Source organism: Thamnophis elegans, chromosome 11 (genome assembly GCF_009769535.1).
Source record: "Thamnophis elegans isolate rThaEle1 chromosome 11, rThaEle1.pri, whole genome shotgun sequence".
In the NCBI taxonomy this organism is placed as follows: Eukaryota; Metazoa; Chordata; class Lepidosauria; order Squamata; family Colubridae; genus Thamnophis; species Thamnophis elegans.
The window spans coordinates 11,573,692-11,598,722 of NC_045551.1; the positions used below are offsets into that span (position 1 = coordinate 11,573,692).

At 37.6% G+C, this 25,031-nt stretch overlaps 1 protein-coding gene across 6 annotated transcripts in view; it reads right to left on the bottom strand.

Moving 5' to 3' along the window:
• RABGAP1L (RAB GTPase activating protein 1 like) overlaps positions 1-25,031 on the bottom strand; it is a 198,861-nt gene that overhangs the window by 27,727 nt on the left and 146,103 nt on the right. For 3 of the 6 annotated variants that reach the window (XM_032226745.1, XM_032226746.1, XM_032226744.1), the window contains exon 19: positions 1,804-1,896. In XM_032226745.1, coding sequence (XP_032082636.1) covers positions 1,804-1,896 — 93 coding nt within the window. Of the gene's footprint in view, positions 1-1,255; positions 1,585-1,803; positions 1,897-14,249; positions 14,455-25,031 lie in introns of those variants that run through there. The other 3 variants (XM_032226749.1, XM_032226747.1, XM_032226748.1) reach the window with 3 other exon arrangements.

Consider the following 25,031-nt stretch of genomic DNA (forward strand, 5'->3'; position numbering starts at 1 on the left):
AGAATATCATTTGGCTTAAGAATTGCCTGCAACACTGTCATATTTGAATGCCTTGGCTATAACAATAAATCATTCTTTTGTATATAACCATACATATTTAACCCTGAATGTTTGAAGTCACAATTTTAACCTCTTCAATTCTAATTCATCCCTCCTTTTCCTTTTCATTCTATATAGAACCTCACTCTCATAGAATTCAACAGCCTCAAGGCCTCAATACATCAGTGTTCACTTTGAGGGGCAGAAATCTCTAAGAGATATGTGGATGCAGGTCTAAATCTTAAAATTACCTAAATTGACATGTGACATGAACATCATGTACACATTATTTTAAGCTAGAATTCAAATTCTGCTTTAGATCAATGCAGTATAATAATTAAAAATCCAATTTTCCAGATTACTCAAAATTTGGTTTTATCTTGTCTAAACAAAATTGATATAAATTTGGGTATTTTTAAAAAAATTGTCTACCAGTCTAAGCCCTAAATACATATCATGAATAACAATGCTTACAAAAGTTCAAGAAACATGAAAGTAATTCGACCTATTAGTTTAACACTGTGCAATTGGTCAGTCATAATACTTAATAAAACCCATTTTAACAACTCAGTGGTTCAAATACATTACTGCAATAATCCTTACAACATCCCTGTAAGGTAGGCTAGCAGTATCATATGTATGTAACATATGCCAACTGAGCGGAAGAACAGATTAGTGGTAGAAATACTATTCAAACTTCCATTTCAGGTTGCTATTTTGTTCCATGCAACTAGTTATGGGAGTTCAGACCAAAAATGTAACAAAATGGATAAAACTAAAGTCCCATTTTACTAAGGAATTCTGTTTTGTTCTTGCTTGCTGTTTTGTTCTTGCTATCAACATAAAATTGAAATGTGGTTCAATAAAATGAATTATTTCACTACCTCTGCCTCTCAGTCTACGACAGGGGTCAGCAAACTGCGGCTCTGGAGCCACATGTGGCTCTTTCCTCCCTTTGCTGCGGCTCCGTCACCGGTCGGCGCCACAATTTTGAGAGGAGCTCCCAGTGGAAGGCCGGGGAGAGAAGCACAGTGCGCCAGGAGAAGACTCTATGGCAAGGGGAGGGTTTTCCTGTTGTCTCCACAATTGATAGGACTTTTGGTTATGACAGGTAGAGAAAAAAGTACACTCTGCTAGGAGGAGACTCTATAGTGAATTTCCGGTCAGCTCCAGAATTAAACAGGGGGCTTCCGGTTAGGACCTTTGTGGTTCCCAGTGTTTTCTTTTCTGTGGGAAACGGGTCCAAATGGCTCTATGAGTATTTAAGTTTGCCGACCCCTGGCCTATGAGATCAAGAGAGTTATAAATATTACTAAATTATCAAGAGTATTTGAACCATAGAGGGGGAAAAAAATCATTCACTCAGTGCAGCCAGTCAGTTATGGCAGCATTTGCCTTCCAAAATGCATCTAAGGTAGTGAACCACACATAACTTTGTCTAACACATAATTCTTTGCCTCCTTTTCATGTCAGTAGAAGAGAATCCCTCATTCTTTTCCAGCATCCCATGCAGTTTCCCAGAAGTATAACCTACAAACATATAAACTGAGAAAATAAAAACATTATATGTTGTTCTTAAATAAAATAAAATGAACAATTTCAAGTAAAATATAAAAATTTAACAATAAACCATTTGAAATAAGTCTCTTGAAATGTGCCACAACAGGCATTGCAAACTCACTGGCCAGATCTCTCCTGTCAGCTTGTCAAGGCAATCTCTTTCTGTTCTAATGGAAAGTATTTGAGCACATGGCAACTCCTTACCTTGTATCGATCCAAAGGGTCTTCCTGCTGCAGCTGATTCTCCCTCATCATCTGATATTCTCTCTCATATTTCTTCAGCTTCTTTGTAGGCACCTGTAGGTTAATAAAAATGAATGAGTACTATTAAGGTTAACATTCGAGGTGAAAAACTACTCTAGCAAGACATATAGGGCAGTGTTTCTCAACCTTGGCAACTTGAAGATGTCCGGAGGTCAACTCCCAGAATTCCCCAGCCAGCGAAATAGATTATATTTCAATTATGTACAGCGAAGTGGATATAACAGAATAGCAGGGATGGAAGAGACCTTGGAGGTTTTCTAGTCCAACTCCCTGCTCAAACAGGAGACCCTATACAAGTGTTTCTCAACCTTGCCAACTTGAAGATGTCCGGACTTCAACTCCCAGAATTCCCCAGCCAGCGAATGGACATCTTCAAGTTGGCAAGGTTGAGAAACACTGATATAGGGACTAAGAGAAGTAGGAGCTATTGTCAGTAGACCATCAGTAGCAAAGTAGTCACTTGATCTTACAAAAAACTGCCAGTACATTTTGAATGAAAGTAGATATCTTACTTCTGCCCAACAAGGCTACAGTGTTCTAAGTATTAGGCCAAAAGTAGGGAATATAACTCACAATGGAACTTTATGATTTCTATTATTATAGGGGGGGGGGGTCACACTTCCCAGTCCTAAGAGCAGCAGCTAAGTACCCATCTCAAAATAAGATGGGCTGGGATTCTTTGGGGGGGGGTGTCTTTATAACTGCCACTAATTTGGGATTTGGGACAAATGTGTGTGATATAACTAAGGAAATTGGTTGCTTTTTTAAAATAATCTTTATTGGTTATACTTTTTTTTAAAAAATAAGACATACAAATACAAATACAACTTTAAATATACAACCCACCCCCACCCCCCCACCCCCCGCGATGACAGTCATTCACAGCCCAACTTTTTTTTTCCTTCCTCATTGTTTAGTCTCTAACCAGCATCTTCTCGTTACAAAGTTCAGGGATCTATTACAATACCCATGTTCACTTTTAGTTCCCATTGTTAAGAACTGCTATTTAACTTTCCCCATTTTAAGTCCCTGCTGTTCTCCTTGTCGCCCACATATACCATAGGTTCCAGCTAATAATGTTCTGTTTCTACTAAGGAAATTGTTTTGAAAAACAGGTGACTTCCATCAATATGAATTTGAAATTCTGGTTGTACTTCCCATACATAATATCCCAAGGACCCATAATATTTGTGTGGGAGTAGTGTTTTTCCCATTATAATATAAACCACACAAACTAAAATATAATTGTTCTAATTACAGATGGGCAGTGGGAGTACAGCATAACGAGGCCACAAAAATGTACACATCACGACAGTACAAGGAGCAATCAACAATATGAAGATAGGAAAAATTAATGAGAAATAGGACATACTTCAGCAAATGGAAATTTTAGCCCTCTGTACACACATAACAGGGGTCTAAAACAATTTGCTGCAGCCAACTTGCTGTGGCCATCTTGCCTCAGCCAAATTGTCATATGCCAACAGACCATGGGGCAACTTGCCGCAGAGAATTTCATGTGATAACTCAATGTAATAAATGTGATCCACCACGGTTTCTTTGACATTATTTCCATTGACAAAAATCATCTTGAGTTATCCTGCATGGAATTTTCTGTGGCAATTTGTCTCATGGCGAGTTGGCCACAGTCATGACCCAACAAAACCGCGCATGACAAAATCGCGCCAACAAAACCGTGTCGCTAAAACCATGACATCATCAACACAGCGACAACAGCGCGGTGACAACAGCACGGTGACAGAAGGGCGATTTACAACAGCGTGGCGACAGAAGGGCGATTTAAGTTAAGGTAAGGGTTAGGTTTAGGGTTAGGTTTAGGGTTAGCGTTACATTTAGGGTTAGGGTTAGCATTACGTTTAGGGTTAGGTTTAGGGTTAGGGTTAGGTTTACAGCACGCTTCTGTCGCCGCGCTGTTGTTGCCGCGATTCAGCGCTCATTCGTCGGAACGCTTTAGAACTCGCGGTTTTGTCACCGCGGTTTAGGCGGGCGCGCTTTTGTTGGTCGCCCTTTTGTCGGTGAACCGGCCACAGTGAGTTATCCCACGGTGAGTTGACCACAGCAAATTGTCCTATTCTGCACAACAAAGTGACAGGTTACATTATGTACAGAGTAAAGTAATGGGACAGTGTTAGTTGCTTGTATAGAAGCATAGAAGTATTTAGTACCAGTTCCAGGTACTAAAAATATAAAGGTAAGCTGAATCTAAGAAAGTAAAAGGCAATGAAACTGGCCAGAAAAGATCAGTATGCATACAGAGAACAGTGTGAATGTTCAGGCTGAGACAATCATGAGGCCTCAGTGTGCCAGTAGCACCAAATCTGTCTCCAAAGTCATCTGGCTTAAAACAAAAGGATAATTGACTATTAATTACATCTCCTACTGGAACACCTGCTGTTTTCTCCTCTGACTAGCTGCTTCCTTGGGGCAGGAATGCTGATTTAGAAGGTTTAACGGTCTACAGTCTCACCAGGCAGCCTAAACCTAAAGCTATGCACACAGGTAACTTATCCAAAATTCTAAATATTATCAAAAGGAGTTCTCTTGATGGGAGGTCTGTAAACGCAGTCTTAAAACTTGTGCTTTCTACTTCAAATGACTCTTGATAACTGACAAAGCAAAAATGAAGAACTCCAAAACTTGAACTTGAAAAATGTCAGCTTTTATACAGATTACAGATTAACAGAGTTGGAAAGGACCTTGTAAGTCATCTAGTCCAACCCCACCCCAAACAGACCCTACATCATTTTTGACAGATGGCAGTCTACTCTCTTCTTGAAAGCTTCTAGTGATGAAGCTCTCCCAACTTCTGAAGGCAAGCTGTTCCATTGGTTGATTGTTCTTACTGTCGGAAGATTTCTTATTTCCAGGTTGAATCTCTCCTTGTTCAATTTCCATCCAATATTCCTTGTCTGGCTTGGAAATAGCTTGTCTCTCTCCTCTTTGTGGCAGCCGCTCAAATATTGGAACACTTCTATCATGTCTCCCCTGGTTCTTCTCTTCACTAGACTAGCCATGCCCAGTTCCTATAACCGATCATCGTATCAGTTAGCCTCCAGTCCCCTAATCATCTTGGTTGCTCTTCTCTGCACTCCTTCCAGAGTCTCAACATCTTTTTAATAGTGTGGTAACCAAACCTAGATGCAGTACTCTAGGTGTGGTCTTACTAAGCCTTTATAGTGTGATATTAGTACCTCACTTGATCTTGATTGTATCCTTCTGTTAATGCAATTTAAGATTGCATTGCCTTTTTTGGCTGCTGCCACACACTGCTGGCTCATATTTAGCTGGTTGTCCACTAAGACTCCAAGATCCCTCTCACAGTTACTGCTATTAAGCCTGGTTTCACCCAGTCTATATGTGTACTTTTGGTTTTTCTTGCCTAAATGTAAGACTTTACTTTTCTCTATATTGAATTTCATTTTGTTAGAAAGGGCCCAGTGTTCAAGTCTGTCAAGATCAATCTGGATCTTGAGCCTATCATCTAGGGTGTTGGCTATTCCTGCCAGTCTAGTATCCTCCACAAATTTGGTAAGTTCCCCTTCTATTTCTTCCTCTAAGTCATTTATGAAGATATTGAAGAGTACTGGGCCTAAGACAAAACCTTGTGATACTGCTTACTTCCCTCCATGGAGACGTAGTGCCACTAAGGACTACTCTTTGAGTATGGTTTGTCAGCCAGTTACGAATCCATCTGGTGGTGATGCTATTTGTCCCACTTTTTCTAGCTGGCCAAGAAGTAGGTTGTGGTCTACTTTGTCGAATGGCTTGCTGAAGTCTAAGTATATTATGTCCCCAGTATTTCTCTGGTCTACTAATTTAGTCACTGTTGAAAAATGAAATCAGATTGGTTTGGCATGATCTGTTTTTAACAAACCCATGCTGACTTCTAGTTATTACTTTATTCATTTCTAGATGTTGGCAGATCTGTTTTTTTATTATCTTTTCTAGTTTCTTCCCAGTATTGATGTTAGGCTACTTGGTGTGTAGTTTCCTGTGTCTGTCCCCCCGCCACTTTTTTTTTGAAGATGGGAACCACATCACCTATTTTCCAGTCCTCTGGTAGTTCCCCGGTGTTCCAGGATTATTGAAAGATGTGGTATAGTGGTTCTGAGATGACAACTATCATCTCCTTTAGAACTCTAAGATATAATCCATCAGGTCCCTGTGATTTTTATTCATCAAGATCAGACAAGTGTTCTTCTACCATTTTATTGCTTATTTTAACTTTTATTTCTAATCTGTCTTTTACAGTTATATTTTTGGTAGGTTGGACTATTGTTTCTTTTTGCATTAACACCAATGCAAAGAATAAGTTAAAGCAGCTCTGCTTTCTATCTGCTGCCTGTTACTTCTTTACTCTCTTCTCTCGGACCGGCTGTTTCCTTAATTTTTTTCTTGTTACTTATATTTTGGAAGAAACATTTTTTATTATCTTTGACTTTTGTTGCAAGTCTTTGTACATTCTGAGCCTTTGCTTTCCTGACTTCATCTTTGCAGATTCTGGCTATCTGCCGATATTCTGCCTTAGTTATGTGTCCTTCTTTCCATTTTTTGTGCAAGTCCTTTTGGTCTTTCAATTTGTTAGAGATATCTTTGTGCAGCCATACTGTTTTTTCCTTGGATTTCTTGTTTTTCTTTTTCAGTGGTATTGTGCTGGTCTGGGCTTTTATGATAATATTTTTCAGTTTCCCAAGCTTCTTGAGTTATTTTCCCCTTAAGGATTTTCATCCAAGGAATGTTTCCCAAGTTCTCTCTGACTTTGTTAAAATCAGCTCTTTTAAAGGTACCATTGTGTTCTGTTGCTTCTGTTTACATTATGTTGATTTCTAGTATGACATGGTCACTCTCACCCAAGGTTCCTGCAGTTTCAACTCCCTCTATCACTTCTTCTCTGTTCATAAGAATTAAGTCCAGTATGGCTGTCCCACTAGTTCTCTCCTTTTGGACAACAAAGTTGTCAGCTAGATTGGTCCGGAAACTATTTGATTTCTTACTTGGTGCTGAATTCGTCTTCCCATTGATGTCAGGGTAATTGAAGTCTCCCATTACTATTGTGATGTGTTTCCTACATATGTTTGTTAGTTGGTTGGCAAAAAGTACATCTATTTATCCTGCTTGGTTGGATGGCCTGTAGTATTCACCTATGGTAATGTCATTCTTTTTATATATATTTATTGACCCATATGCATTCTAGGACGTTTTCATTTTTGATTCCGTGTATTTCTGTAGCAACGTAGTGGGCCTTTACATCAAGTGCAACTCCACAAATCAGATGATATAAATGAAGCTGACACAGAAAACAGTTAACCCAGATAACCCCAACCTAGCATACCTTTCGCAAGAAAGTTTAACAAAAATCCTAGGTATTTTCATAAATTCCATTGAAAGCAAAATAAATGTCTTTATTTCTCACATATACCCAATCAGACACACACATAATCCTCTTTTCTTTGTGTCTTTGGCTCAAAACCTATCACTCAAAAGCCAGATTTTTCAGGAATAGAAGCAAAGCTCACCATAATACTTTCTATTTTTTTTTCTATTTTCCACTTGGGGATACAGCATATTTGTAGAACAGTGAGTTGCTAGGATACCTCTCAGTGAATGCCTACCTTGAATTCTCTGCTGCTTTATCGCTATATCTGATCAACAGAAGCATCAGTAAATACAGGAAGGAAAGCATAAAATGATGAGGAAAACAACTACCATTAAAGCAAATAATATGGTATATGAGATGGGGGGGATGTAATCTATAGTGTTAACTGGCTGCTGAATAAAATAACCTTATGTTTAGTAACTTTTTATAAGTGATACTAGATAAAAATGAAAATGATGACGTAAATATGTGCAAATATCAATTGGCAGATCATACGTAATTATGGTACAACTTTTTCAGAGGAATACTAGCATTATAGTTGGTTGTAGCTAAACAACAAATATATTTTTTAAATGTTTTCCATAAGGTACTGCCTCTAGTACCTTACTGGATTTGGGAATGACTGAATACAAAGGAATTTTGAAGTAATGATGGACAGCTCAATGGAAATTTCAACCCCATTTTTGACTGCTTAAAAAGGACAAATTCCTATACCAAGAATTATTAGGAAATGAATGGAAAATAAAACAGCCCAAGTAATAACATGAATTGACAATGTAACCATACTTTGCAATATTGCGTACCAGAAAACTTATGTTTAGTAACTTTTTATAAGTGATACTAGATAAAAATGAAAATGATGACGTAAATATGTGCAAATATCAATTGGCAGAGCATACGTAAGTATCTGTAATTATGGTACAACTTTTTCAGAGGAATACTAGCATTATAGTTGGTTGTAGCTAAACAACAAATATATTTTTTAAATGTTTTCCATAAGGTACTGCCTCTAGTACCTTACTGGATTTGGGAATGACTGAATAGAAAGGAATCTTGAAGTAATGATGGACAGCTCAATGGAAATTCCAACCCCATGTTTGGCTGCTTAAAAATGACAAATTCCTATACCAGGAATTATTAGGAAATGAATGGAAAATAAAACAGCCCAAGTAATAACATGAATTGACAATGTAACCATACTTTGCAATATTGCATACCAGAAAACTAAAAAAAAGAAAAGAAAAGATCAATTAAATTACTCAAACAACTAGAGCCAAAATTTTAGGAGGAAAGACTACAGTAATTGGTGTTTTTAGTAAAAGCAGATGAGGCAGGTCAGGCATGCTATGAACTATGTGAAATGATCAAATGACCAGACAGAAATTACTTTTGATCTCCATCTCACCATATTAGAACATGGATTCTATAGGGCATCCAGGCAATGCCTAATGCAGAGGGGTTCGAGGCAAACAGGTCTTTTTTTTTGGCACAATGTATAAACAATGAAATTATCTACTATCAGATGCAATGAGCATCCCTTTAGATAATTTACAAAAAGAAATTCACAGAGACTAGAGATTAACTATGGCTTGTCTAAATGGTACTATATTGTCTTCTGAATCATAAGTAACATACGGGATCCTGGGAAGCAATCGTAAAAGAAAGGATCCCACTTTATGCCTGTGAGTTTCCCAAATGCATTCAATTTGCCCTATGGAATCCTGGACTAACTGGGTCTTCTGACTGATCTGGCTGAACAATTATTTAATGTTCTTATCTAACTCTTTCTTTCCTCTGTTGTTACAGCAAAACTGTCACACCCTCCAGATAAGGTGAACAAAACCTTTCTGTAGCTCTCAGTATTCACCATGCTGATGGATACTGTAGGGAAAGCCTGCGGGGGAATGTGACTATTTCTCAAACTATAATTCCAAATCTGTTAATTTGTTACAGAAGAAAAATATTAACAGAATATGCTATTCTGAATATGCTAACCTTTTTACAAATATTAAGATATGGGATTATGAAGTTTCATTCAAATTCTTCATAACTGTTCAGCATTTGGCAACAAATAAAGTTTGCAAACGGACCACCACTACATTTTAAAGATGCAATTGGAGCATATTAATTCATCTGCCTAACATAGAATTAGAATATACAAAAGAAAGATACCAGAACCTCACAGTTACTAAAATATATTAATGGATGACTACAAAATGTCAAATTTTGCTCCGTTTTGGGGACATTTCTTCACAAAAAGATGAGTTACATGAAACAGTAATAACACATATACTTTTATAGGATATTGTACCTTGTCACATGTAAATACAAAGCTGAAAACATGTGGGTTGTTCAAAGAAGGAAGAAAAGTCACAGTTAAATATTAATAAGAAGAAGTGATATATTTATCTCGAATAGAAGAGAACAGAACAGAACATAACAGAATTGAATTGTTTATTGGACACACAAGGAATTTGTCTTCGGTGCATAAACTTTCACTGTACATATAAGCAACAAGTGATAAATCATGATCATAATCATCATAAGATGCATTCATCATAAATCATAAGATACAACACTTAGTGACAATTATTTTGTGGTATCATAGCAATTCATTCTTGCAATGTAGGATTAAAGCATTGTTTTTGTTAAGGTGCCTTTTACCAGTCAATATTTTAATATTTCTAAAATGTTATAGTCAGAAAAAGCATTTTAGCATTATATGAAGATTAATTTTCAAAAAGTGATAAAATAAAACCCATTCACTAGCTTAACAGATCCCTGTCTTTCAGAAACAGATCAAACAACAGCACTAGGAGCCTACATCTGTAGACAAAGTTATTCTTTTATTTTGTTCCAAAATCAGTTTCTATGAGATTAAAAAAAAAAACACCTACTTATCTTTCTAGTTATATGTACTGAATGTTCTAATAAAGTACACAACATATAATTCATTGCAGAAATGTTAATTAATACAAATCCTTTTTAGAATGGAATTTTGATCCAACATTTTTTAAAATTGTCATTAAATCAGTTAAAAAATTATTTTAAAAAAATCTATAGAAAACAGCATTATCCTCTACATTCACAGTGTTTTCTGAAGTATAGACCCTTTGTATACATTATTTCCATTATCCTGTTAAAATATTTAGCTAATTGTTTTAGGAGCTATTTCATTTTTAGAATGAAACACAGGAAACAGCCCTGTTTGAACAAAATATCTTGTCCATTCACATAAAAATTGATTATATTTTGAATAAATTATATATCCCATAGGATGATGTACAACATATAATTTACTTCTGAGACTGCAGAATGAGCCCAGGAAACAATCTACCTGTGAAACACCCCATGTTGCCTGATGAATGGGGTCTTTGACATTACAAAGGGCTGAATGTTAAGCAAGATTAAACGGCTAATTTATAATAAATAAATACATACATACATACATACCAGAGGTGGGTTTCAGCCGGTTCTGTCCGGTATGCGCATACTGGTTGAAAGAATTTAGCGTGCCTTCCCATACCGGGGCTTTTGGGGGCCCGGGACTGGAACGGTTCCTCCCCTGGCCTGCCTCCCCCTCACTTGCCCTCCAGCAGAAGCCTTCTAGGAGGTTTTGGCTGCCGCGCGCATGGAGGGAGGGTGGGGAATTGCAGAGGGAGGAAATTGCATGGATTCCCCACCCCCTTCATTGGAAACGAGGTGGCTGTCAGAGGAAAGAGCAGTGTGTGCCTGTGGGCTTGTCCAACGAATCCTCCCCTCCTGTTCCTTCTTCTGCTGTTTGAACAAGCCACGCGGGTCTTGTCTTTCATAGCCACCTCGTTTCCAATTGGAGGCAGGGGGAAAGAAATCGATATTTTCCGTCCCTCTGCATGGATCCCCGCCCCAATTGGAAACAAGTTGGTTGTGAAAGACAAGGCAGCGCCCCCCGTGCAGCATGTACAAATAGCAAAAAAAGGAAGAGGAGAGGAGTTCCATGCGGGACTTTTCAAACAGCTGAACTCCCCTCCTGTTCCTTCTTTTGCTGTTTATATGCACCGTACGGGTCACGCTCCCTTGTCTTTCACAGCCGCCTCGTTTCCAATTGGGGGGGGGGAAGAAATTGATCTTTTCCATCCCTCTCCATGGATCCCCCTCCAATTGGAAATGAAGCGGCTGTGAAAGACAAGGGAGCGTGACCCGCGCAGCATGTATAAACAGCAAAAGAAGGAACAGAAGAGGAGTTCCATGAGGGGCTTTTCAAACAGCTGAACTCCCCTCTTGTTCCTTCTTTTGCTGTTTGTATATGCTGTGCCGGTTGCGCTCCCTTGTCTTTCACAGTTGCCTCGCTTCCAATGTGGGGGGGAGATGGCTTCTCTCAGAGAGTCTTCACTCTCCGGGGCTGTAATTGTGCAGGCTGTGCACGTGTGCCTATGTTTTCCAAGGCGTGGAGCGACTCCAGAGCCCATCCACAACCCCCCCCCATGGAAAACATAGGTGCGTGTGCACAGCCTGCACAATTACAGTCCTGGAGAGCGGAGACTCTCAGAGGGAAGCCAGAGGCAACAGGGCAGCTGGGTCCCTCACCCTCAGAGGGAGGGAGGGCCAGTTGGGAGAGGGACTTTGGTCCTGCTGCCTCTGGTGGACCGAGCTTTACTGTCCCTTGAATTTGCCCATCATTGGCATGTGGAAAAATGATAATACTATTCAAGGATGTCAAGTTAATCTATGAATTCATTATTCAAGATTGTAATGACTGGATTTAAAAAAAACTTTCCTATATGTAATATGATATTAAGGTTTTTTTTTACATTAAAACAGTAAGTTTTTTTAATGATATTTTACCAACCCCATATTGTATTCTGCCATTTGTATTTCAAACTGACTCCCAAAACGTATTTGTTATGTTTTATTAGCACAGCATACTACTATCTTACAATAATAGTACTGTCAAAAAGGGTAGTTACTGGTGAGGAGTGGTAATATACCTAAAAGGTTTTTTTTGGCACACAGTTTTAGCTGAGCTTTTAGTAGTCAGATCACATGGTGTTCAACAAAAATATATGATTGAAATTATTTTCTTGAAAAATGCTACTTCATAAGTCTAGCACTGGAAAACGTCAATACTAAACCTTTCACTAGTTGGGTTCAAGCCAAATATATTTCCTTTATTTTTTTTCCTTTTTTTCTCTCTCCATTCCAGACTATGCTCTATGTACAGTATCCCTCCATAACTGGAAGCTGATCAGCCATTTTTATACAGGCTTGTAGTAAGAATTTTAATTAGTAGTTTAGGTTGCTAGCTTGCCTCAGTGCTGTCCAATGGTTTGAAGATTCTGTTTTAATCATCAAGGTCAATATTATCAATCACACAAAAACTGAGGTAATGTCTTTTTGATACTACGAAAAAGAATTGATTTTATATGTAGAAATGAATGCCCTGATATAATGGTGCATGGGGCACTATTGGAAAATGGTGTATTTTATTTCATTCTTTTTATTCTGTTGGAAAATGGGGTTATGTGTTTCATTTCATTCTTTTATTCAAATTTTTACTAAGAAATTTCTCCGCTATTCTAAGAAGATAATAGATTTTCAAGCAATTTTTCTTCACAGATGGAGACAAGTGACAAAGGCTGCAAAGGTTTAACAGTCTTATTAAGTTAAGATTTACCACGGTGCTTTTATAGAAATGGAACCGTGTTTCTATTTTTTTTTAAATTTCTCTGTGTATATTTAATTGCTCCATCTGGTGACTTTTAAAAACAAGTGTTTACACATCTATATTCATATCTGAATGAAGAATCAAAATACATTTATAGTAACATTTTATATGGAAATCAAACAGCAGATTAGATGTTAGCTTTTCTGAGTTAAATAGATTAGGATGAAGGGTGGGAAACATTGGAACCCTAAAATAGAAGTTATATTTTTAATTCTTCAGTTTTAATTATGAATGTTGATCTTTTTGGCATTCATATCCCTGTGCATAGTACTATCTCAGCATATCAGGCTATCCACCAAATTCATATGCACAAATACTTACTTGACATGCAAATGCAAAAATGCTCATTTACTATTATTAGAAATGGCCTTTATCTGGAAGGCTAAAAAAATTAACAAATAATGTTGTTAAACTATTACACAAAAGGAAAAGATACAGTCTGTATTCCACTTGGTAGTTAAGGATAAATTAAATTTATTTGGAAGCACTCTACCATAGTTTGTTTTATTAGGTAGTAAATATTTTGTGTAAAGCATTATGGTGAGGTTTGTGGTGATTTTGTAAAGTAGTTAAAGGTTTAATCTGCCTCAGAACACTAGCTATAAAACTTGCAATGTACTTGCTCAAACAGAATGTGCTTAAATCATGATTACTGTATACTGGATTATTCAATATAAATTCTATGCAGCTAGATATTTGTACAGATAAAGTAAGGATTAACATTCCCAACATTCTCAAGGGTAAGAATTCTATAGACGCAACACAATAGCCAGACTTAATGCTCCAATGAAACGTTAAGTGCCACAGAGAATTTCTTTAACACCAACTTTTTTCTATGAAATTTCCTTCCAATCTCTATTGTCAAGTGTAACAAAATAAAATACACAAACACAATCACTCATATTCTTTTTTTATACCTTATACAAACAAATAGAAATATGGGGTGGAGAAGATTTCTTTTGTGTGTGTGCTTATTGCTCACTAGTCCTACAAGATAAGCAACACGAGGTTAAATAACTAATCTAGAGTACAGTTAATTCAGGGTCTCTTATTCACGCTGGAGCGCTACAGGTGAACTCTACAACCAGATTCATGGGCGTTCAGAATTGTACACAAGAAAGCATCTGACAGATTCCAAAACAATGTCTCAATCCGGAAACTGTTAAATGTTTTTTTTTAATAGTGAAAGCTGAAAAACGTAGAGGGGGGAAGGCTTTTTTTTCCACATTTCAGAACATTAAAAATAAATTGGAGCAAATCATATTTCATAATGTAAACACCTACCACATATCTAGGTTTGCTGTTTGCCACCCGGCTGGCTAGAAAATCTTCATCATACAGCTGGCTAAAGACATGAGAATCGTAGGCCATCACAACGGAAATTTCTTCCATCATGTTGTCAGCAAACTCTTGTTAGCCGTGACCAGCAATAGGACGAAGGATTAGCTCAGTTCAGCTTAGTTCAGTGTGACTTTTTCACAGCAGCCACCTGAAGTGATTAGACAGGGAGTGTCACTGAAGAAACAAACAAAAAAAAAGGAAAAGGAAAAAGAAAGAAAAGCTCCCGCAGCCAATGAGAACAGTTCCTGGATGCCGCTTTTCCTTTGGGAGTTTCCTTGGTCTCTGGGTGTCAGAGATAGTTGAAACACCTGTTCATATGTCCATATGGTGACAGTCTTTCCTTAAGTTTTCTTCAACCATAAAAAGTAATCTTCCAACAGAAAAATAATTCCGAAAGAAGCCGAGAGAAAGAGGAACGGTTCAGTCCACAGTGAAGATCTCCTATGTTCTCACAAAGCTTTCTTTAAATGCAATATTTAATCACACTAGATTCCTTTTAGTGGAGGAGTCAGATTTCTCAAGGCGAGTTCTTTTATGCCTTTTCCAAAGATTTGCACAGTAGACATGAATAGCATTTTGTCATGATTTGGGATTTTTTTCTGTATAACCTGCCGGATATTTCGGAAAGAATCCATATTTGCATGATTGGATATGTTTTCAAGGCAGGTTTGACTTTTTAAAAAATTATTCTAACATTAAAAAAATAAATTGGTATCTTTCAAATGAAGGTTAAAACATAACCAAGCTTTCTTCATTAGTCAAAAATTAAGATGGTAAAAATCTTATTTAAATGATATTCATTCACAAGAAATAAATTATTTTTTCACTTCGATGAAAGAGAATCCAACTCACTTTTATGTGCAATATCCCATCTTTTTAATTGAAAAAGGTGTTGGTCATTTCAGAGAACTGATAGATTGACCAACATACCAATAAAGAAAACCTTTAAAAAAAACTTTTTAACATTGTATTTCCATCTATGTTGTAAAATATTGGAAAACAACATTAAAAAATAGAATATATTTTAAAAATGACTCATTCTATTGCAGTTTCCTGCAATATTCTCTCCTGCCTAGCCATGTGATAAAAATCCTAATTATATACCGGTATATACATAATGACAGAAGTGATACTGCAATGACAAAATGTATGCTTCCAAGTCCAATTGTTAGCAAAATGTCACATGTTTGTCACTTGCAAAATGAAAATATAACTTTGCTCTGCCCTCAATTTCATTTTTCTCAGCAAGTACTCCCAAAATCTTCATGGTCATATTATTTGCACTTAAAAAGCAAACCTGGGAAATACCCTTTGTGTTTGAATAAGAGAGAATAAAAGCACCAAATTATTGCTGTGAAAACTAGGCAGAATTTTAATAGGTTTAAATAAAGGAAGCATGAAGAACAAATCCTTGAGATTAAAATATCTCGTATTTAATCCAAAAAGCTATTTTAGTAATGCAGTTTGGCAATGCTGAGGCTAACGTGAGCTTACTTGTTTTCTTCCCAATGAAGGCAGCTCTGATCCATACTGTAAACAAGTAATTCTTCTTCTTCATCATCATCATCAGTGGGTCAAATCCCTGACTGTCATTCTAAATCCTCCACTTTATTCTTCGGAATATGTCACTGGGGTAGGGAATCTTTTCACAAAAGCATTTTTTTTAAATTAAGGTTTTCTGCCTTCAACTTCCTGGTTGAAAATCCGTGGTAGAAATGAAAGTACTCCTTCTCGTCTTTGTAGTTCTACCAGTCTTGACTCAGCAAGAGTTGATAATGTGTGCAAAAGGTGACTGAACAAAGACACCTGTTGTAGGAGAAAGCAAGGAATGGAACTTCCCGTGATTCTTTGCTGCCTGGGAAGGTTTTCAGGAAGGATCTGCTTACAAATGAGAAACGCCTAGGCTTCAAGAGTGCTCACCCTCTCGTATATTCTGTGTTAAAGACCAATGGATGAACCAGGAAATGGTAAATTTCCCCAAAACTAAGGGAGAAAAAACTTTAAAAGGCATCTAGATATTTTATGACTCAATCAAATGCAAAATGTAGATTAAAAAAAATACAAAGAATCATTTTACCATACCCTACCTTAGCCAAACTACATTTAAAGTAGACTTTTTCTGAACTTAACAAGTAACACGATTCATTTCTGGATAGTAACCCTAACCTTAATTTCTCTCTCATTTAGCCTTCAAATATTCTATTAGTTCTTCCTTTAAGTTTCTATGCACAGCTTTCTAAAGGCAATCTAGGCATTGGATTAACTGGAGGACACTTATGACTGTGTAAGAGAAGAGTCTTACTTTTTTTGCAATTTTTTATTTATTTTTAAACATAAAAAACAACATTAAAAATTCTCATCCATTACATTACATTATCTCTTTCCATAGAAAAAAATACCAGAACTGGGCAGCTATCATAAGTAACTTGTTCATTGTTTGTGACTTTTCTATAGAGCAGCATAGGTGGTATGCAGATTTACATACAGATTTTACATACAGATTTATGTTTTAAGATAGTTCAAGCACTTTTCTGCAGAATAATTCATTAAGAAATTAATAATATACTAATTGCCATCTTATCTCAATTTTTAAAATTAATGTTGTGGTATTGTATCAACATTCCACAATGATCTTTCAGTAGAATGTATGGCAAAATGTTTCTCATCCTCCTTCCTGTTCTAATGATTTTCACCTATGAGTCAAGTTTCCAACTTTCATGATACATTTGTACTAGTTTAAATAAATAGTATTCAAAAACACCACTATTTTAAAACTTCCTTTGCATGACATATAGAGTATCAACAGATATAGAAAGTATGTGTCCATCCAGACTACTTCTAGGATATCTACTCCATCTCTCATTTAGTACAGAGTTACATTTCATCCGCACATCTTTTTATCTCACCTGGATGTAATGGATAACCACTCTCAATAGTTTCAGATGTTAAACAGGGTAGGGAAGAGGATCCTACACCACACCAAAACATATCCAAGGATCTGACCTCTATCATCTCAACTGATTCTGTCCATCTAGATTCCAACTCAGAGTGAATATGAGTTATATTTTTTTCTATAATGTGATTAATTTGCACTAATTTGTTCTTCTGGCCATTCCTGCCCTTAAGGGACACTCTCAATAGTATAGCTGGCAAAGATTCTGCAGATATAATAAAAATGGAGAATTAATTTGGCTTCACTGCCCTTATCATGACAAAATAGGTTTAAACTTGAGCTTGTACACCTGTCATATCATATTTGCTTCTTGTTTTCCATGAGCATCTCTTCACTCATTTCATTTTTTAGAGTTCCTAAAAAAAAACAACCAAGAAGCCAATTGGGAAAGTCAGGGAGATAGAGGCTCCAGAAGCTAACAAAGTGTTTAATAGAACTGCCGAGGTGGCGCAGTGGTTAGAGTGCAGTACTGCAGGCCACTTCAGCTGACTGCTATCTGCAGGTCGGCGGTTCAAATCTCACTGGCTCAAGGTTGACTCAGCCTTCCATCCTTCCAAGGTGGGTGAAATGAAGACCCAGACTGTGGGGGGCAATATGCTGACTCTGTAAACCGCTTAGAGAGGGCTGAAAGCCCTATGAAGCGGTATATAAGTCTAACTGCTATTGCTATTGCTATTGCTGTTAAACTACTGGGTAAATCCCCAATTGCCATTTGAAAACCTGAATCCATCAGATGTCTGGAAAAGCCATTTTATTTGGACTCTTCTCCCTGCACAGATTAGGAACTCCAATTAATGGAATAATCTACCTATGACAAGGGACTGATGAAGTGTCCCTCAGACTCCTAACTATGTAAGAGACACATCACACTTCCTAAGAAGTCTGAAATCCATAGGAAATCTCCCTAACAAACCTATTTTAACAACTATGTATGCTGAGTCACTATTCACCAACATCCAACATATTAATTTCAAGCTATGAAAAACATTATAGCTGATATCAACGCAGCATATCTTGACAGTAGGTCTATCGCTTTGCACTCATCAAAAATGACTGCACTTTGGCAATAACATTAGACCTAGAAATCAGGGGCACCACTGATGCCTGGCTCCACAATATTCTGACATCTTCATAGCTAACTCAGAATGCTTTCTCAATCTTACCCCCTAAAACTCCTCCTTTATTTGATATTCATTGATGTCATTTTCATAATCCTAGACCCGTGGAAATGAATCTCTGTGAAAATTGAAATTCTACTATGATCTCAACAATTTGCATCCCACCATTAGCAGTTAGACTTATATACCGCTTCATAGGGCTTTCAGCCCTCTCTAAGCGGTTTACAGAGTCAGCATATTGCCCCTAACAACAATCTGGGTCCTCATTTTACCCACCTCGGAAGGATGGAAGGCTGAGTCAACCCTGAGCCGGTGAGATTTGAACAGCCGAACTGCAGAACTGCAGTCAGCTGAAGTAGCCTGCAGTGCTGCATTTAACCACTGCGCCACCTAAACCTAGCCCATTTTAATCCATCTAACAAAACAAGTCCATTTTCTCAATATCACAGTTAAACTACGATGGACACACAAGCATTTCATACAGTAAATCTACATATCCAGAAGTGAGTTATAGCACACAAAAACCTATGCTTTTTAAAAATAAAATGTGTTAGTTTGAAAAAACTACCATACTCTTCCTCCTTTTCCAGGGTAAATAATTGCCACGTGATTTTCTTGAGTCTTCTTTTCAACATTCAACAGTATTTCTGCACTTTTAACAAATTTTCCTTTTTTAAAAGTTCAATCATAAAAATTTTTACTTATGTGTGTTAAGTTCAATATCATATTCAAAATTGTTTTAACAACATTTACAACCTGTGTATCAGATCCTCCAAGTCGCAATGGCCACTTCATTCATTCATTTGCTTACTAACAAATAACAAGAACTTTGCAATGGGTATAATCAAGTGTTTGTATTGTTATTCTCTGAGTATATAACTGATGTGAGGGTAATTGAACTCACTAACTGTTGCACCAAGTTTAAGGAAGTCGCTGCTTTAGCTCAGCTGGAATTTCTCAGAAGACCAGAAAAATTGCTCAGTCATTTCCTTAAAATTCTTCTCATGAAGTGTTAAAATAACTGCCAATTCTTAATATTTATTTTGTAATACTTTAAAAAGTAATTAAAATTATGAGTGCATTTAAGACAAGACAGTCAAAATCAAAATTTTTCATAATGAATTCATTCATTTTTGTCATTCTGTGCAAAAACAAATTAAGTACAGTGATCTGAATAATGCCTAAAGAGAAAACACCTGGATGAAACCATGAAAATATAAAACCAGAGAGAAGAGTTACATAACTCTGTTTGAAATTGGAGTTTTTTCTTTACATTATGAACACATCATTTAAGCAGAACTTGGGTTACACTAAAAATATTCTGCTAAATATGTGATTTAGGAATATATTAAATATCTTTGAAATATTTTGTACATTTCACTTAAGTAACAATTTTTCAAGAGCCCAAATCGTAACCCTAGTAGGACATTTGGATTACTGGTGATAATTAGATTCTCTCGAGTTGTTTCAACTCTTTATGGCCACTTAGATTTCTCAGTGATCTAACCTGGTTTTCAAGTCTTCCAATAGTAATTCATTGCCAGTGTAACAAGATGGAAAATCTAAAAATAATAAAATAAATAATAAAATAATAGTCCATCCACCTATCGGTAACTTCTAGTCCTCCTCTTCTTCGCTTTTCCTCCACCTTCCCCAGCATTAGAGTCTTCTCCATGAAGTTATGCTTTACATCAGTGGTGGGTTTCAAAAATTTTGGAACCTACTCTGTGGGTGTGGCCTCCTTGTGGGAGTGGCTTGCCCGGTCATGTGACCTGGTGGGAGTGGCTTGCCGGCCATGTGTTCTCTCTCTCTCTCTCTCTCTCTCTCCTCTCTCTCTCTCTCTCTCTCTCTCTCCTTCCTTTTGTCTCTCTGTCCCTTTTCCTTCTTTCTTTCATCTCTCTCGCCTCGCTTTTCTTTTTTTCTTTCTTTCTTTCTTCTTTCTTTTCTTTTCTTTTCCTTCCCTTTCTTTCTTCTTTTCTTTCTTTCTTCTTCCTTCCTTTCTCTCTCTCTCTCTCTCTGTGTCAGTCTGTGTGTGTGTGTGTGTGTGTGTGTGTGTGTGGCAGTGGTGGGTTTCAAAAAATTTTGAAACCTCTTCTGTAGGCCTGCTTTCCGGGTCCACTGGTGGAACCTCTTCTAACCAGTTCGGTAGATTTGACGAACCAGTTAACCGGTTCTACCGAATGGGTGCGAACTGGTAGGAACCCACCTCTGCTTTACATAATGTGTCCTAAGTAGCATAATTTGAGCCCAGTCACTTGTGCTACAAGTAAAAATACTGGGTTGATTTGTTCAATGATCCACTTTTCTTGGCTCTCCGTGGTATTCTCAGGAGTCTTCTCAGATAACAAACTTCAAAAGCATTAATATTCTTCCTATCCTGATTCTTCTTCCCATAGAGTGATTTTTATAGATGCAGAGACATCACAGCATTTGAATACCTTTTTTTAAAGGCCTACAGGGCTGCTTTACCAGGTGCTAGTAAGGGGCATATTTGTGACTGTTCCGTTACTGTTGATGGTTGATCCTAAAGGCAGAAGCTATCTATCACTTTGATATCTTCATTGTCAGTTCTAAGGCTGATTACTCTACCAGTTGTCATTAGTTTGGACTTCTTTATATTTAATTTCAGTCCCATTTTTTTCACTTTGCTCATTGTGAGCATTGATTTTTATTATTAGAGCTTGAGGATCCTTTCCATTTTCAACTATCCAGGCACTATCTTTGGCATAGACATACTACTGATATTTCTTCTTCCATTTTTAAAACCATGCTCATCTTCTTCCATTCCACTTTTTACAAATTGAATTCAGGGGGATTACACCGCCTTGTCGTATTCTTTTGCCTGAAGCCAATCTGTTTTACTGTGTTCTCTCTTACTGTGGCTTCCTGATCTGTATATGTTTTTTTATGAGATCAATGAGATGTTTTGGCATGCCCATGTTTCTGAACACATTTCTTTTTTCCCCCCTTTATTTGTATGCCGCCCTTTTCCCTGGGGGGACTCAGGGCGGCTCACAGTTCAAAAAGGGGGAGGGGGAAGGACAAACAATTTCCAACATAGAGACAATACATCATATTAAAAAAACACAACAGTCACACAATTCGAGTGGGGTTAGGATCTTAACCCCAGGCCAGCCGGGACAGCCAGATCTTTAGGGCGGCGGGGAAGGACTGGAGGGTGGTGAGGGTCCGGATCTCCACGGGGGTTCGTTCCAGAGGGTCGGAGCAGCCACCGAGAAGGCTCTCCTCCGAGTAGTTGCCAGTCTACACTGGCTGGATGATGGAATTCGGAGGAGGCCTAATCTATGCGATCGTATCGGTCTAGTGGAGGTAATTGGCAGTAGGCGGTCTCTCAAGTACCCAGGTCCAGTACCATGAAGGGCTTTGTAGGTGATAAGTAGCACCTTGAATCGCACCCGGAGATCAACAGGCAGCCAGTGCAGCTCGTGGAGGATAGGTGTTACGTGGGTGAAACGAGGTGCACCCACGATCGCTCGCAGCGGGCCGCATTCTGGACCAGCTGCAGTCGCCGAATGCTCTTCAAGGGCAGCCCCAGGTAGAGCACATTGCAGTACTCCAGCCTAGAGGTCACATATCATATCATATATGATATGGTCAACAATGAACTTCAATGAAGTATATAGTGATTTTTTTGCATTCTTTGACTTTCTCAATTATCCATCATGCGTTGGTAATAATATCTCAAGTTTTTCACCTTTTCTAAAGGCATCTTGAACATCTGGAATTTCTTTATGGCTACAAGAGAGTGAGCAGGCATACAATGCGGAACACGTATTTAAAGGAATGTGCTAGCACTGCCTGTTTGGCTAATGCCCTCCAGGCATGTGGAAGCAAATAGAGGCTCAAGGTGTGAAAGTGATTAAAGTCCTATCAGTTACAAGCAACAGCTGTGAACTGACCAGTTAAGATCACAAAAATGAACTTGTTAATTTGCAGTTAGCACTTTTAGAGACTCTTCCTGTTTAGTTAGCAGGGGTGGGTTCCTGCCAGTTCTAACCTCTTCTATAGAAGAGGTTCCACAAATCTACAGTGCCGCTTAGAACAGGTTCCAGCTCCCTCCCCCCGCCTGTCCACACATCATCAAGATGAAGAGGGAGAGGAGGAATTCTGGGTGTTGAAGTCCACAAGTCTTAAAGCTGTCAAGTTTGAACACTCCTAGGGTTTTTTTCTAAAGAGTTAGGGGTGCAAGGGTCTTATAACTTAACAGCTTTAAGACTTGCACACTTCAATGCCAGAGTTCCTGAGCCAACATGACAGGAAGAGGAATTCTGGGAGTTGAAGTCCACAAGTCTTAAAAGCTGTCAAGTTTGAACACCCCTGGGTTTTTTTCCCTAAAGGGTTAGGGGTGCAAGGGTCTTATAACTTGACAGCTTTAAGACATGCATGCTTCAAATGCCAGAGTTTCTGAGCCAACATTTTGGTTGCTAAGCAAGAGCGTTGTTAAGTGAGTTTCACCACATTTTACAAGTTGGCCACGCCCACCTAGTCACATAGCTGGCAAGCCACTTCCACCCGGTTACATGGCCGGCAAGCCACTCCCACAAAGCAGGCCACACCTACAGAAGAGGTTCTAAAATATTTTGAAACCCACCACTGAATATTAGTCACAAAGTTAATTTTTTATCACCAGTGCAGTCCAGTGCAGTTACTAAATGAAGAATAGCTGTAGTCTGTCATACTGGGGGGTGTTCTGGAATAAGATCTCACAAAATTATAAGCAAGCTACCTAAAACTGAATTAAAACTAAAACTGAATTAAAACTGGCTTACCAAAATTAGGGATAGTGGAAACTATTCCTTCTGCCTCCCAAAAAAGTAATTTCAAGTCTCTTGTACCATGCAAGAAAAGAAAACAAGACTTTAAATCTTGATTTTAGTAGAAATGGCTTGTGTTTGAGACACACAGTAGTTGGAATTTCTTCATGAAAGCTTCATTATCTTTCTTACAAAAAACTTATTGATCACAGATACGCCTGCTTGTATCTGTTTCTAGTTCAAGTATATGACAGAGAAAAGCTTGCTAACTGGAAATGTTTACATGATCCTTTGCAACCCACCAAAGATTCCTAGGTGTGCAATTTGTTGTGTTGTGTGGAAATTAAAGTAGCAGCTAGTGGCCACATCTGCATATGAAAAAGTCTAATTATGGACCAACTACTTAGTTCTTCTTTCAAAAAAGCCGGGAGTTAAAGGAGAAGAAGAAACCATGGGTTTTCATCAGGACTCTAGTCCAAGGGTAATCAAACTTTTTATACCTACCGCCCACTTTGTATCTCTGTTAGTAGTAAAATTTCTAACCGCCCACCGGTTCCACAGTAATGGTGATTTTATGAAAACCTAATGAAAATGTTTTTAAATAATGCTATGACATTTTTTTTTAAAGTCAATTAAATTTTAAAAAAGGAAAATGCTTCAGTATCGGACAAAACCCCTACCGCCCACCATGAAAGCTGGAACTCCCACTAGTGGTCAGTAGGGACCAGGTTGACTACCACGGTTCCACCACAAAACCGCGGTAGAATAAAGCGCGCTCGACGAAAGCGCGTACGTGACGCCATCACAGCGCGACGAAAACATCGTGCTGTGAGCGGTAAATTTAAAATTAAAATGAAAACCTTACCCTAACCCTGCTCTACCATGATACGAAATTAAAAAAAAAAACTTCTATAGTATTGAACTACAGGTTGGTAATTTTAAAAATGTAGAAACGTAACAGCATTATGAATGTTTTCCTGAGATTGGGTCAATACCATAATAATAATAATAATAATAATAATAATAATAATAATAATAATAATAATAATAGCTGTTCTTTCATAGACTTATAATTAATTTAATTAATAATTAAATAAGTAACCTGATCAAAAAGATGTACAATACATACAGCACTAAAAATAGTTTTCACACAAACATCTCACACCACTGAGGCAAGTGCAGAAAGAATTGCTACAATAGTTCAATGAAAAATAGTTGCCAACAGGCCATGGACCAGTAGTGGTCTGCAAACCAGGGGTTGGAAACCCCTGCCTTAGGAAATCCTAAAATAAGTGCATTTACTATAAACTGTAAAACGAGCCTCCTTCAGACGTTATATTGCTCACTGACAAGCAAACCATTAAAACCACAAAAAACAGACCACATTTAAGAATTTTTAGAGAGACTGGAGTTGCAACTGGACAGAGACATTGGTAGCAATTATTGACTCTGTCTATCTAAACAGATGAGTAACTAAATGGTTTAAGCCAATAGCACTTTAAGAAACAAAGAGATGGCCTTTCATTCCTCATATTTTTCCTGACTTCAGCAAAGTCTGATTGTTATTTTGCCAAACGCTCAAGGAACTAGATCGATGTGCCTTCAGAACAGTTTACCATATTAAAGTTCATGTTTGTTCAAGTAAAGTTCAAGTAAAACTTTTGGACCACGCCAATTTTTCTGACTAAAACGTTTCTCCACTTTATCATTAAAAGATACCATCACCGTATTACAATTTCTCCTGAAAAACTGCTAAATTTGTTAACTATATACCTATCTATTGCTTAGGAACTTATAGTATTCATGTACCCCTATCTTATTGATTCTGTTTTTTTCTGCCATACAAAGGATTTATATATATTCTGAAGATATTGCTTTG